This window comes from Arachis hypogaea, chromosome 7 (assembly GCF_003086295.3).
Source record: "Arachis hypogaea cultivar Tifrunner chromosome 7, arahy.Tifrunner.gnm2.J5K5, whole genome shotgun sequence".
NCBI lineage: Eukaryota > Viridiplantae > Streptophyta > Magnoliopsida > Fabales > Fabaceae > Arachis > Arachis hypogaea.
The window spans coordinates 55,586,689-55,599,886 of record NC_092042.1 but is presented as its reverse complement, the minus strand read 5'-3'; the positions used below and the strand labels follow the sequence as shown (position 1 = coordinate 55,599,886).

The 13,198-nt window shown below is 34.9% G+C and overlaps 1 protein-coding gene and 1 non-coding gene across 2 annotated transcripts; both read right to left on the bottom strand.

Moving 5' to 3' along the window:
• Positions 1-1,652: 1,652 nt before the first annotated feature.
• Positions 1,653-2,187, bottom strand: LOC112704098 (protein RADIALIS-like 3). The gene has a single exon (XM_025755652.3). The coding sequence runs from the start codon at positions 2,112-2,114 to the stop codon at positions 1,854-1,856; it is 261 nt and encodes an 86-aa protein (XP_025611437.1). The 5' UTR covers positions 2,115-2,187; the 3' UTR covers positions 1,653-1,853.
• Positions 2,188-10,521: 8,334 nt separating this feature from the next.
• Positions 10,522-10,629, bottom strand: LOC112704755 (small nucleolar RNA R71). The gene has a single exon (XR_003155363.1). It is a non-coding gene; the product is annotated as a small nucleolar RNA R71 (small nucleolar RNA).
• Between the last annotated feature and the right edge of the window lie 2,569 nt (positions 10,630-13,198).

The window sequence follows — 13,198 nt, the reverse complement described above, 5'->3', positions numbered from 1 at the left end:
GAAAAACTCCTCAACATAAAAATATTATCACAACTCCAAATATTTGATTATTATTAAATTTCTTTAGAAAACACAGTGAATTTGATTAAAACCTAAGAAACTAAATGAAAAAGAACTTAAAAATCGCTTAAGATGACGTGTCATCAGCGTACACTTGCTCTCATACTACGGGGGCAACTATTTTGGTCCTGTTGTCTGGGGCCCCGAACAGTCCGACGACGACCCAGACCCCAAACCCAAGTTATCATTACTATCCAAGCTGGCCAGAAAGCTGGGAACCAATAACTAACATTCAAATTCAAATACTTCTCTTATCTTAGCTAACAAGATAAGATAAGATAACAAAACAGACTATACAACGGGACTCAAAAGCTTCCTCGGATATATTACATATTTCTAATTCATACTTATACCTCTTAGATTCATTCTGATTTTAGCGTCAGAACATCATCTTAGATACCACCCTTCGCCATTTTACAAGTCCAATCACGTCATCACCAAAACTGACAAGTCTCTGATCCTTTCCTCAATCCATACTAATGAAATCTAGTACACAATTAAAAGCAAGTCATATGGGGCGTTATTTTCTCGGAGGTATGTTGATACAAAAAATCATATTCTTATGAAGTGCTATTCATTCATTGGTTCCCCTAAAGTATTTATTATTAATTCATTCACGCAAGTCACAAACAATTTTTTCATCAAATGTGAAAAAGAAACATCCAATTATCTAAAAAACAAAACATCCAAAAAATCAATTAAAATTTTTAGTTGCAAGCTAAGAGCACCTAACATCAAAGTCTAATCAAAACAACCAAAGTCTCCTATCTAGCCCCTTCTATTTTAATAATAAATTTGTAACCAAATAATAATTCAGCAGGTCAACTAATTTTCTTATTATCATTAAGTGAATTTAGTAATACAGACACTCCAAGTTATCATGGTTATCTTTATTCTTAAAACTATATCAAAATCATTGCTATATTCTTTTTTCTTTTTATTTCATTTCATATATTGGTTTTTAGAGTAGGTAATTTTGATCATCCGCAAAAGCTGATATGAAAGAAGGCGCAGCGTGGCAGAATAATATTGTATTCTAAGAGATGCATGGTGTGTTCAATAATAAAGATAAATTTGTTAACGTGTTGAATATAAATGAAGTTTTGTAGGCTTGCGCTATTATAACGATCAACCAATTTAGTAGTCAATTCGGCAGCGAAATAGATCGACAGCGTAGGCAAGTATAGTTTTGGAGGATATGGATGCAATTAAGTAATCAATAATGAATGCTTGTACGTACTATGCTATCCTTTTACAACGCCGGAAAATGGTTATTCAACCACCAGAAAAGTGGGTTAATGTATATTATATTGCCAGATTCCTTATTATTATTAGACTAATTTTATAGTGTTTTTTTTTGGTATCTAATTTTTGTATAAATCATTTTTTATAATAATTTTTAAATATTTAAAATTTTTTAATTTTTATATTTTTAAATTTAAAATTAATTGTTTAATCTATTTTATGACCATATCTTTTAAGTATCATAGTAAACAACACTTTATTATTAGAAGCAAACAAAAGTTTAAAAAATTATATTTCCTTCCTAAATGTTTTAGTAAGGACGAATGCTAATATATTCAGATAAAATATAGAATGTAATACTTCTTATTTTATAAAGACTGTTTAAAGGCAAGATTGCTATTACAAACCTGTCTTCATTTATAATGTTAATTAAACAACAAAGGTGGAAGCATAGAGAAAGAGGGATACGGATGATAGATTGCTTACATAGACGGTGCTATTTTGGGTAAGATGAGTACGGTATGCATGCATGAGATAGAAAGTAGCAGTTAAGTTTTAGCAGTGGAGTTGTTCTTGTAGTTGGGTGTGGGAACATGGCCAGACTCAATGTGTTTGATATCCTCCAAGAGGATCTCATAGTGCCTCTTAACCTCCTCAGCTGTTTTATTCCCACCAACTTCCCTTGCCACATTATGCCACCTATCTGGTGTATCCTTGTCGTACTTGGCAAGCGCCTTCTCGAACAGCTTGTTCTGCTTTGGGGTCCATGATGACTCTCCTCCACCACTGGAGTTTGAAGAAGCAGCCATCAACACAACTAACTCAGACAACAACTACTCAAACTCGATCAAACTTGTGTGTGTATGTTGCATGGATATAATGCATGCATGTTGTGCTTAATTTATAAATGAACCTTTGGGAATGATGAGGAGTCACATATATGCGAATCTCAAACACTGGTACGCCCAAGGGTCGGATTGGGAATATGAGTTTCAAAATGAATCTGGTTCCGCTTCCAGATTTCAAATTAAAATAATGTTATTCCTGGTACAGTTCAAATAAAAGTTGTGTATGGTCAACTTGTTTTTGTGGACAAGGAACTTCCTGGTTTGATTGATGGGCTCTATATGTGGATTATAACTTCCTGGTACTCAAGAATTTTAACATTTCTGCCTCAAACACACACACCTACCAACATCTTAGTGTTTTATATATTTCAAGTGGTTTATTATTAATGAGATGTTTTATTTTAGAAAGCATCAAGCTGGCAGGGGAACGGACAGCATTGAGGACTAAATCTTCTCTCTCAAGCTATGTGTGGATTATTCAAGTGAAAATTCTAACACTTCCTATCTGCAAATGCAATCCATAGTTATATGTGCCTGCCTTGTGCTGATTTTAGTCTTGGTTTTACTATTTATAGTGCATCTATATATACAACCACATATGTTCATGTTAACGCAGAATATTTCTAAATCTGGTTTTCTCAGGTGACAACTACGGAATTGTGATAATCATAGTAGAGTAGGCACACTCTACTTTTCGTTGATTTTGATGTACGCGAAGATGACCACCAACAATAATATAATAACCATATATACCTTTTGTTTCGTTTTGTTTTCGGTTAACCAACATTCCAAAAGGTTATAATACTACTACTGTTACTACTACCTTTATTCCTCCACTTTCAAACATTTTTTTAATTGTTTGTGCCATTTATGGTATTATTGCACGCATTATTCTTATAATAACTCCACTGAGTGAGTGCTTCGACATGTATAGTATAGCGTCACAAAATTAAAAAGCAATTGAGTGAGACAATTCAGACCCGTTTGTTACCCTATAGAAAACAATTATCCCAAACATGATAGCAAGATCAACCCACTTATTGTGTCCCAAAAAAAAAATGTTGGCTTTTGTATATTATAAACTTAAATGTTATAACACGAATAGTAAAAATAATTTTGGTGAAGAAGTAATTTGAATAAATGATTGGAGAAATTTAATAGTTATATTATTGATAGTTAAAGAGTATATAAAAATTAGTAAGACTTGAGTGAGTCACCAAACACATGATACTCAAGAACATGGTGAATTGATGAGTATCAAAAAACAATGATAACTTTTTACGAAATTTAAATGAATTTGAAGTAAAATGCATAAATAAATTTGTATTTGTATTTTTTCAAGAACTTAAGTCACTTCTTAAATATTTACAAGAAGCTTTTACTTTCTATACCACTTATCAAAATATAAATAATAATGAATATAAAAGAGATCGAATTTAGAGAGATTGCAAACAGCGATATATATTCTAATTTGGTATAACTTCTTTGTCTACGTCCAGTCCTTCTACTAAGGTGTCGAAAATTTTTACTATATTACCAATCATCTAAAATGCTTGGCAAACTGCTATAAATAATGAGCTCTTGATGTACACCTCAAGGTATATCATTACCACTTGTATATTAAGCCACTCCACTCAAAACTACCTTCTCTAAGAATCTATTGAGTGCTTAATATACCTCTTAGATATCCTCACCGAATATAGTGTATAAACAAGAAGCCTCAAAAACTTGAAAAATCACACACTAAATCACTCAACAAAAAAAGCTACAAAATTCTGCTTTCACAATATCAAGAAAAAGCAGAAATTGACAATACAAAATTCTTGTTTGTTTGCGTGGAAGTTTTTTAGTGGGAGTGATAGATTAAGGATTTGCACCGATTCGGAAATTCGATAAAATAATTCTATTGTAAGTATAGTCTAAACCGGCAATTATTAAATCTCAATCATCAGAGTTTAATTCAAATCCAATATAAATCGAGAGTCATACAACCTCGAGTCGTTCTCCTTAGGAATGCAATTGAAGTGTTATTATTTCAGTTGTTAAGGACAAAAAGAGGTTTTGAAATCAAGAAATGGAAGATTAAAAGAACTAAGAAATGAAAGAACTAACAAATGATCAAAAAGAAAATTTAATACAAGGAAAAAGGAAACAAGATCAAAACTTAGCGAAAATGCTAGAAATGCATAAAGAGACTTGACTTAGGAATTGAGAATCTAAGAAATCCTATCATTGCCATAACCACAACTATGATAATTATGATGAGTCAATCTCGCTTAGTTAACCCCAAACATCAAGGAGTAAGTCAAGCAAGCATAATTGACCTTAATCCATAAGTCCTAGCTAACTTACCAAACTAGTTGATAAAAAGTTAGCATCAATGGAAACAAGAGTCAATTAACTCCCCAAGAATTATCACTAAATGTCGGACATCATGACTCTAGTATCCGAGGAACTCAAACCCAAGCCAAGGTGGAAAAATCTACTAAAAAACTAGAGTTGGTATTTTCACAAACACCTTGTGTGCATAAAAGTAAAACATGGAAAATTACAAAGGAAAATGGAAAACTATAACCACTATTCCCAAAACCAAATATAAACAAGCAATCAGGCATAAAGAAAGCATGAAACATTAAATTCATCAATCAAAACTTCAAGAAACTCAAAATTGCAATTATGAACAAAGTAACTTGAACCAAAAGGAAATGAAAGTAAAAGTGCTTTAATTAAAGAGAAAATTGAGAGTACTTACAATTAAAGGAGCAAAAATCCAAGAACAAACCTTTCTATAAAATGCTACATGAAAACTACATAAAACCCTAAGAGAGAATTTCTATACTACTCCTACTCCTACTCCTAAAAATTATGTTATAAAATTAATGAAAACCTAATCTAAAGTAAGCTCTCTTCTCATGCTTCATATGTGTTGAATTCCCCTTCATATAGCACTCCAATTCAGCCTTCAAGCCTTTCAAAATGGGCCAAAAGCCCTTAGAAATCGTGCAGCACGTGTTTCATTAATGAATTCACGTGCAGGGTCCTGTGCGTACGCACAAATGTGTGCGTACGCACACTTGGTTGAATGGAAACTTGTGCGTACGAACAGGTGGTCGTGCGTATGCACACATGGAAATTCCTTCTTGTGCACATGCATGCTTGCTTGTGCTCACGCACACTTGTTTGTGTGTGCTTTTCCTTGTTTTCTTCAAGTGTTCTCCCTTGTACATGCTTCCTTCCAATTTTGCTTAACCAATCTTGCTTCAATGACCTGAAATCACTCAACAAACAAGTCATGGCATCGAATGGCATAAAAGTGGAATTAAATTACTCAATTTAAGCATAAAATTGCATGTTTTCACATTTAGGATCAAATTAGGGACAAAACACAAAAGTATTCTATTTGGATGCTTAAGTGTGAGTTTATGTGCTAGAATCCATCCAAATTGAGTCAAAATATGTCATCAAATATGGACTCATCAATTCCTCCACACTTAAACAATAGCATGTCCTCATGCTAAACCAACAAGGAGAATGATAAAAGGGGTAATCAACTTATTAAATGCAACTATATATATCCATGCAAGTATGTCTATATACTATCTATAGCTATATATCTATCTATACTATAGTATCTATATGAAATTGGTGAAAACTAACAAATGAATTCCCAAGCAAGTATAGACAAATAGGGCAAAGCAAGGAAATAATCCAATGCAAGCAAGATCTAAAGAATTGATTCAAGTTTCAAAAAGAAGCAACTTGCAAGAGTGCACGATAAGAGGTATGGAAATATAGAGCTGAGTAATTGAACCCTCACTAGGTGTGTATACACTATAATCACTCCGTGTCTACGGGTTAATTCACTCAAATCTCCTCTAATCATGCTTTTAAGGATTTGCTTTTCATCTAACAATCAACAAACAAGTGATGCATGAATACAATTATCATGAGGACTTATTAGGCTTGTAATGGGGTTAGGGTCAAGGTGGGATAGATATGGCCAAATGGACTAAATTGAATTGAATCCTCGATTAGTTTAAGTATCCAACTCAATCTTTATCAATCCAATAACAAAGATATACAATCCTAACTTCCCATCATTTCTTTTTCACAAACATTCATGTATGCTTTTCTTTCACATCACATATGCATCTCTTATTCACTCTTCTTTTCTTTGGGGCAACTTTCATCCTCCCCTTTTTTTTTATGAAATAAATGCATATGGTTTAGTAGTTCATACATGATTGTTCATATTTTCCAACATTTTCAATGAATACCAAAAATAAATATTTTCTCTACCAATTCTTTCCAAAATTCCCCCATGATACACAAAAACTTGTCTCACAACAAATTTTCTACCAGCAAGTGCACCGGATTGTCGTCAAGTAAAAACTCACTATAGAGTGAGGTCGAATCCCACAGGGATTGGTTGGTTGAGCAACGTTAATTGGAGAATTGTTCTAGTTGAACTGAATCACAAATTGAATATATGTAGCAGAATGTAAATTGGCGGGTGATGAGCGGATAATTTATACGCTTTTTGGCATTGTTTTTAGGTAGTTTTTAGCATGTTTTAGTTACTTTTTATTATATTTTTATTAGTTTTTATGCAAAAATTACATTTTTGGACTTTACTATGAGTGTGTGTTTTTCTGTAATTTCTGATATTTTCTGACTGAAGTTAAGGGACCTGAGCAAAAATCTGATTCAGAGGTTGAGAAAAGACTGCAGATGTTGTTGGATTCTAACCTCTCTGCACTCAAACACGTTTTTCTGGAGCTACAAAAGTCCAATTGGCACGTTCTCAATTGGACTAGAAAGCTAACATCTTGAACTTTCCCGCAATGTATAATAGTTTATACTTTGCGCGAGATTTGATGGCCCAAACTGGCGTTCAACGCCAGCTAGACACCTTTTTTCTGGCGTAAAACACCAGAATTGGCACCAGAACTGGAGTTAAACGCCCAAACTGGCATCCAAGCTGACGTTTAACTCTAGAAAAGACCTATGCACGTGTAAAGCTCAATGCTCAGCCCAAGCACACACCAAGTGGGCCCCGGAAGTGGATTTCTGCACTATCTGCACTTAGTTACTTATTTTCTGTAATCTTTAGTAACTAGTTTAGTATAAATAGCACTTTTTACTATTGTATTTGAAACTTATGCCATTTTTCACATTTGAGAGGCTGGCCATTTGGCCATGCCTAGACCTTTTTCTCTTATGTATTTTCTAACGGTGGAGTTTCTACACCTCATAGATTAAGGTGCGGAGCTCTGCTGTTCTTCATGAATTAATGCAAGTACTATTGTTTCTCTTTTAATTCACGCTTACTTCTTCTCCAATATATACTCTTGTACTTAATTCAGTTAAGTCAGAATGAATGGGTGACCCGTGACAATCACCCACTATCTTCGTTACTCGCTTAGCCCAAGATCCATGTGCCTGACAACCATAAGCGGTCTACATGATGTTCAACGTAGTCATTGGACGACAGCCGGAGTATAGTCTCTTGGGTCTCTGATCCACGGATTTGACTTGCCTCTCCTGACAATAGAGTATTCGAATCCGTGAGATTAGAACCTTCGTGGTAGAGGCTAGAACCAATTGGTAGCCTTCCCCAGATCTGAAAAGTCTAAACCTTGTCTGTGGTATTCCGAGTAGGATCTGGGACGGAATGACTGTGATGAGCTTCAAACTCACGAATGTTGGGCGCAGTGACTGTGTGCAAAAGGATAGAGAGATCCTATTCCGACACAAGTGAGAATCGACAGATGATTAGCCGTGCGGTAGCTGTGCCTGGTATTTTTCATCCAAGACGAGAGACCCGACAGTTGATTAACCGTACAAAAACCGTACCTGGACCATTTTCACTGAGAGGACAGATGGTACCAATTGACAACGGTGATCCACCAACATACAACTTGCCATGGAAGGGAGCACGCATGATTGGATGAAGACAATAGGAAAGCAGAGATTTAGAAGCAACAAAGCATCTCCAAACGCTTATCTGAAATTCCCACCAATGAATTACATAAGTATCCTTATTTTAATTTATGTTTTGTTTATCTTTCAATTATCAAAACTCATAACCAATTGAATCTGCCTGACTAAGATTTACAGGATGACCAATAGCTTGCTTCAAGTCGGCAATCTCCGTGGGATCGACCCTTACTCGCGTAAGGTTTTATTACTTGGATGACCCAGTGCACTTGCTGGTTAGTTGTATCGGAGTTGTGAAAAGTGTGATCACAATTCCGTGCACCAAGTTTTTGGTGCCGTTACCGGGGAGTGTTCGAGTTTGGACAACTGACGGTTCATCTTGTTGCTTAAATTAGGTAACCTTTCTTGTTTCAACCTTTATTTTCTTTGCAAAAAGTTTTAAAAAAAAATTGTGTTTCTTGTTTGAGTCTTGTGTCAAATTTTAGGTTTGGTGTCAACTGCAATTTTTTTTAATTTAATTTTCTTAGAATTTTCAAAAATTCATGCATCATGTTCTTCATGATCTTCAAGTTGTTCTTGATGATTTTCCTTGTTTGATCTTTAATTTTTCTTGTTTTGTGTCTTTTTTTTATTTTTCTGGTGCATTTTTGAATTGTTAGTGTCTATAGTACAAAAGTTCTTAAGTTTGGTGTCTTGCATGTCTTTCTTTTCTTAAATATTTTCAAAAATATGTTCTTGATGTTCATCATGATCTTCAAAGTGTTCTTGGTGTTCATCTTGACATTCAAAGTGTTCTTGCATGCATTATTTGTTTTGATATTAAATTTTTATCTTTTGTTTCATTTTGTTATTTTTCTCTCTCCTCATTAAAAATTCAAAAGTAAAAAAATATCTTTTCCTTATTCTTCTCATAATTTTTGAAATTCTGAGTTGACTTGGTCAAAAATTTTTAAAATTTAGTTGTTTCTTGTTATTCAAGTCAAATTTTCAATTTAAAAACTTTATCTTTTCAAATCTTTTTCAAAATCAATTATTTTGCATTTTTTTTCATGATTTTCGAATTTCATTCTTAAAATTTTTCAAAATCTTTTTCATTTTTTTAAAGTTTTTGAAAATTTTAAAACTAATTTTTCAAAAATATTTTTCTTAATTTTATTTCATATTTTCGAAAATCCTTACTAACAATTAATGTTTTGATTCAAAAATTTCAAGTTTGTTACTTTCTTGTTAAGAAATGTTCAATCTTTAAATTCTAGAATCATATCTTTTAGTTTCTTGTTAGTTAAGTCATCAACTTTAATTTTAAAAATAAAATCTTTTCAATTTCTTTTTCAATTATTTTTCAAAATAAATTTCAATCATATCTTTTTAAAATTTTAATTTCAAAATATTTTTCTAACTTCTTATCTTTTCAAATTTTATTTTCAAATCTTTTTCAACTAACTACTTGACTTGTTTGTTTTAATTTTAAAAAGTTTACTATTTCTTATCTTTTTCAAAACCACCTAACTACTTTTCCACTTCTAATTTTTGAAAATCACTAAGCACTTAATTAATTGTTTTAGTTTTTAATTTTCTTGTATTTCTTTTTCAAATTTTTGAAACTAATTTAATTAATAAAATAAAAATAAAAATATTTTTCTTTTCCCTCTTCTTAAAATTCGAATATTCTCTCTCTCATCTCTTTCTATTTATTTTATTTATTTACTAATATTTCTCTTCTACTCATCTAATAATTCGAACCCTCTCCCTCTCTCTGTGTTCGAATTCTTCTTATTCTCTCTCTACCTCATTCTTTTATTCTTCTTTTCCTCTGACATATAAAAGAATCTCTACACTGTGACATAGAGGATTCCAATACTCTCTTTGTTCTCTTCTTTTTCATATGAGCAGGAACAGGGATAAAGACATTCTTGTTGAAGCTGATCCTGAACTTGAAAGGACTCTGAAGAGGAAGCTAAGAGAAGCTAAAGCACAACACTCCAGAGAGGACCTTACAGCAAATTTTGAAAAAGAGGCAGACATGGCAGCCGAACCTGAGAACAATGGTGGAGATGCAAGAAAGATGCTTGGTGACTTTACTGCACCAACTTCCAACTTCTATGGAAGAAGCATCTCAATTCCTGCAATTGGAGCAAACAACTTTGAGCTTAAGCCTCAATTCGTTTCTCTAGTGCAGCAGAATTGTAAGTTTCATGGACTTCTATTGAAAGATCCTCATCAGTTCTTAGCTGAATTCTTACAAATCTATGACACTGTTAAGACCAATGTGGTTGATCCCAAGATCTACAGACTTATGCTTTTCTCCTTTCCTGTAAGAGACAGAGCTAGGATATGGTTGGACTCACAACCTAGAGAAAGCCTGAACTCTTTGGAAAAGTTGGTCAATGCTTTCTTGGCCAAATTCTTTCTACCTCAAAAGATGAGCAAGCTTAGAGTGGAAGTCCAAACTTTCAGACAGAAGGAAGGTGAATCCCTTTATGAAGCCTGGGAAAGATACAAGCAATTGATCAGAATGTGTCCTTATGACATGCTTTCAGAATGGAGCATCTTAGGTATATTCTATGATGGTCTGTTTGAATTGTCCAAGATGTCATTGGACCACTCTGCTGGTGGATCTCTTCATCTGAAGAAAACCCCTGTAGAAGCCCAGGAACTCATTGAGATGGTTGCAAACAACCAGTTCATGTACACTTCTGAAAGAAATCCTGTGAATAATGGGATGACTCAGAAGAAAGGAGTTCTTGAGATTGATACTCTGAATGCCATATTGGCTCAGAACAAAATATTGACTCAGCAAGTCAATATAATTTCTCAAAATTTGACTAGATTGCAAGCTGCATCTGGTAGTACTAAAGACGCCTCCTCTGAAGGAGAAGCTTATGACCCTGAGAATCCTACAATGGAAGAGGTAAATTACATGGGAGAATCCTATGGAAACACCTATAATCCTTCATGGAGAAATCATCCAAATTTATCATGGAAAGATCAACAGAAGCCTCAACAAGGCTTCAATAATAATAATGGTGGGAGAAATAGGTTTGGCAATAGCAAGCCTTTTCCATCATCTTCTCAGTAACAGACAGAGAATTCTGAGCAGAGCTTCTCTGGCTTAGCAACCATAATCTCTGATCTATCTAAGACCACTCTCAGTTTCATGACTGAAACAAGGTCCTCCATTAGAAATTTAGAGACACAAATGGGTCAGCTGAGTAAAAGAGTTATTGAAATCCCTCATAGTACTCTCCCAAGCAATACAGAAGAGAATCCAAAGAGAGAATACAAGGCCATCAATATATCCAAAGTGGCCAAACCTATAGAGGAGGAAGATGCAGTGATTTCCAGTGAGGAAGACCTCAATGGACGTCCACTGACCACTAAGGAGTTCCCTAATGAGGAACCAAAAGAATCAGAGGCTCATACAGAGATCATAGAGATTCCACTAAACTTACTGTTGCCATTCATAAGCTCTAATGAGTATTCTTCCTCTGAAGAGGATGAAGATATTATTGAAGAGCAAGTTGCTCGGTATCTAGGAGTCATGAAGCTGAATGCCAAGTTAATTGGTAATGAGACTTGGGAGGATGAACCTCCATTGCTCATCAATGAACTGAATGCCTTGTTTCAGCAGAAATTACCTCAGAAGAAACCGGATCCCGGAAGGTTCTTAATACCGTGTACCATAGGCACCATGACATTTGAGAAGGCTCTGTGTGACCTGGGGTCAGGTGTAAACCTCATGTCACTTTTTGTAATGGAGAAACTAAGGATCTATGAGGTACAAGCTACAAGAATCTCACTAGAGATGGTAGACAAATTAATGAAACAGGCTTATGGACTTGTAGAGGATGTCTTAGTGAAGGTTGAAGGCCTTTACATCCATGCTGACTTCATAATCCTAGACATTGGGAAGGATGAGGATGAATCCATCATCCTTGGAAGACCCTTCCTAGCCACAGCAAGGGCTGTGATTGATGTGGACAGAGGAGAGTTAGTCCTTCAATTGAATGAGGACTACTGGTGCACGAAATCACAATCACACTTTTGTAATTCCGCACAACTAACCAGCAAGTGCACTGGGTCGTCCAAGTAATACCTTACGTGAGTAAGGGTCGATCCCATGGAGATTGTTGGCTTGAAGCAAGCTATGGTTATCTTGTAACTCTTAGTCAGGATATCAATAATTCTCATATTTAATTGTAAAAAGTAAAAGAACATGAAATAAATACTTGTTTTGCAGTAATGGAGAACAGGTTGAGGTTTTGGAGATGCTATATCTTCTGAATCTCTACTTTCCTACTGTCTTCTTCTTCATGAACGCAAGGCTCCTTCCATGGCAAGCTGTATGTTGGGTTTCACCGTTGTCAATGGCTACCTCCCATCCTCTCAGTGAAAATGTTCAACGCACGCTGTCACCGCACGGCTAATCATCTGTCGGTTCTCGATCATGTCGGAATAGAATCCAGTGATTCTTTTGCGTCTGTCACTAACACCCAACACTCGCGAGTTTGAAGCTCGTCACAGTCATTCAATCCTCGAATCCTACTCAGAATACCACAGACAAGGTTTAGACTTTCCGGATTCTCAAGAATGGCCGCCAATGGGTTCTAGCTTATACCACGAAGATTCTGCTTAAGGAATCCAAGAGATACACACTCAAACGAAGGTAGAACGGAGGTGGTTGTCAGACACACGTTCATAGGTGGGAATGGTGATGAGTGTCATAGATCATCACATTCATCAGATTGAAGAACAAGTGGTATCTTAGAATAGAAGCAAGCGTGATTGAAAGAAAAACAGTAGTAACTGCATTAATCCATCAAGACACAGCAGAACTCCTCACCCCCAACCATGGGGTTTAGAGACTCATGCCGTAGAAGATACAATATGAAACGTGTAATGTGTCATGAGATGAAGATACAATAGCAAAAAGTCCTATTTATAGTGAACTAGTGACCTAGGGTTTACAAGAATGAGTAAATGACGTAAAAATCCACTTCTGGGGTCCACTTGGTGTGTGCTTGGGCTGAGCATTGAAGCTTTCATGTGTAGAGACTTTTCCTGGAGTTAAATGCCAGCTTTTGTGCCAGTTTGGGCGTTTAACT

Bases quoted from the DNA above. Each gene is read 5' to 3' on its own strand.
- LOC112704098 (XM_025755652.3), bottom strand. From the start codon at position 2,114: ATGGCTGCTTCTTCAAACTCCAGTGGTGGAGGAGAGTCATCATGGACC.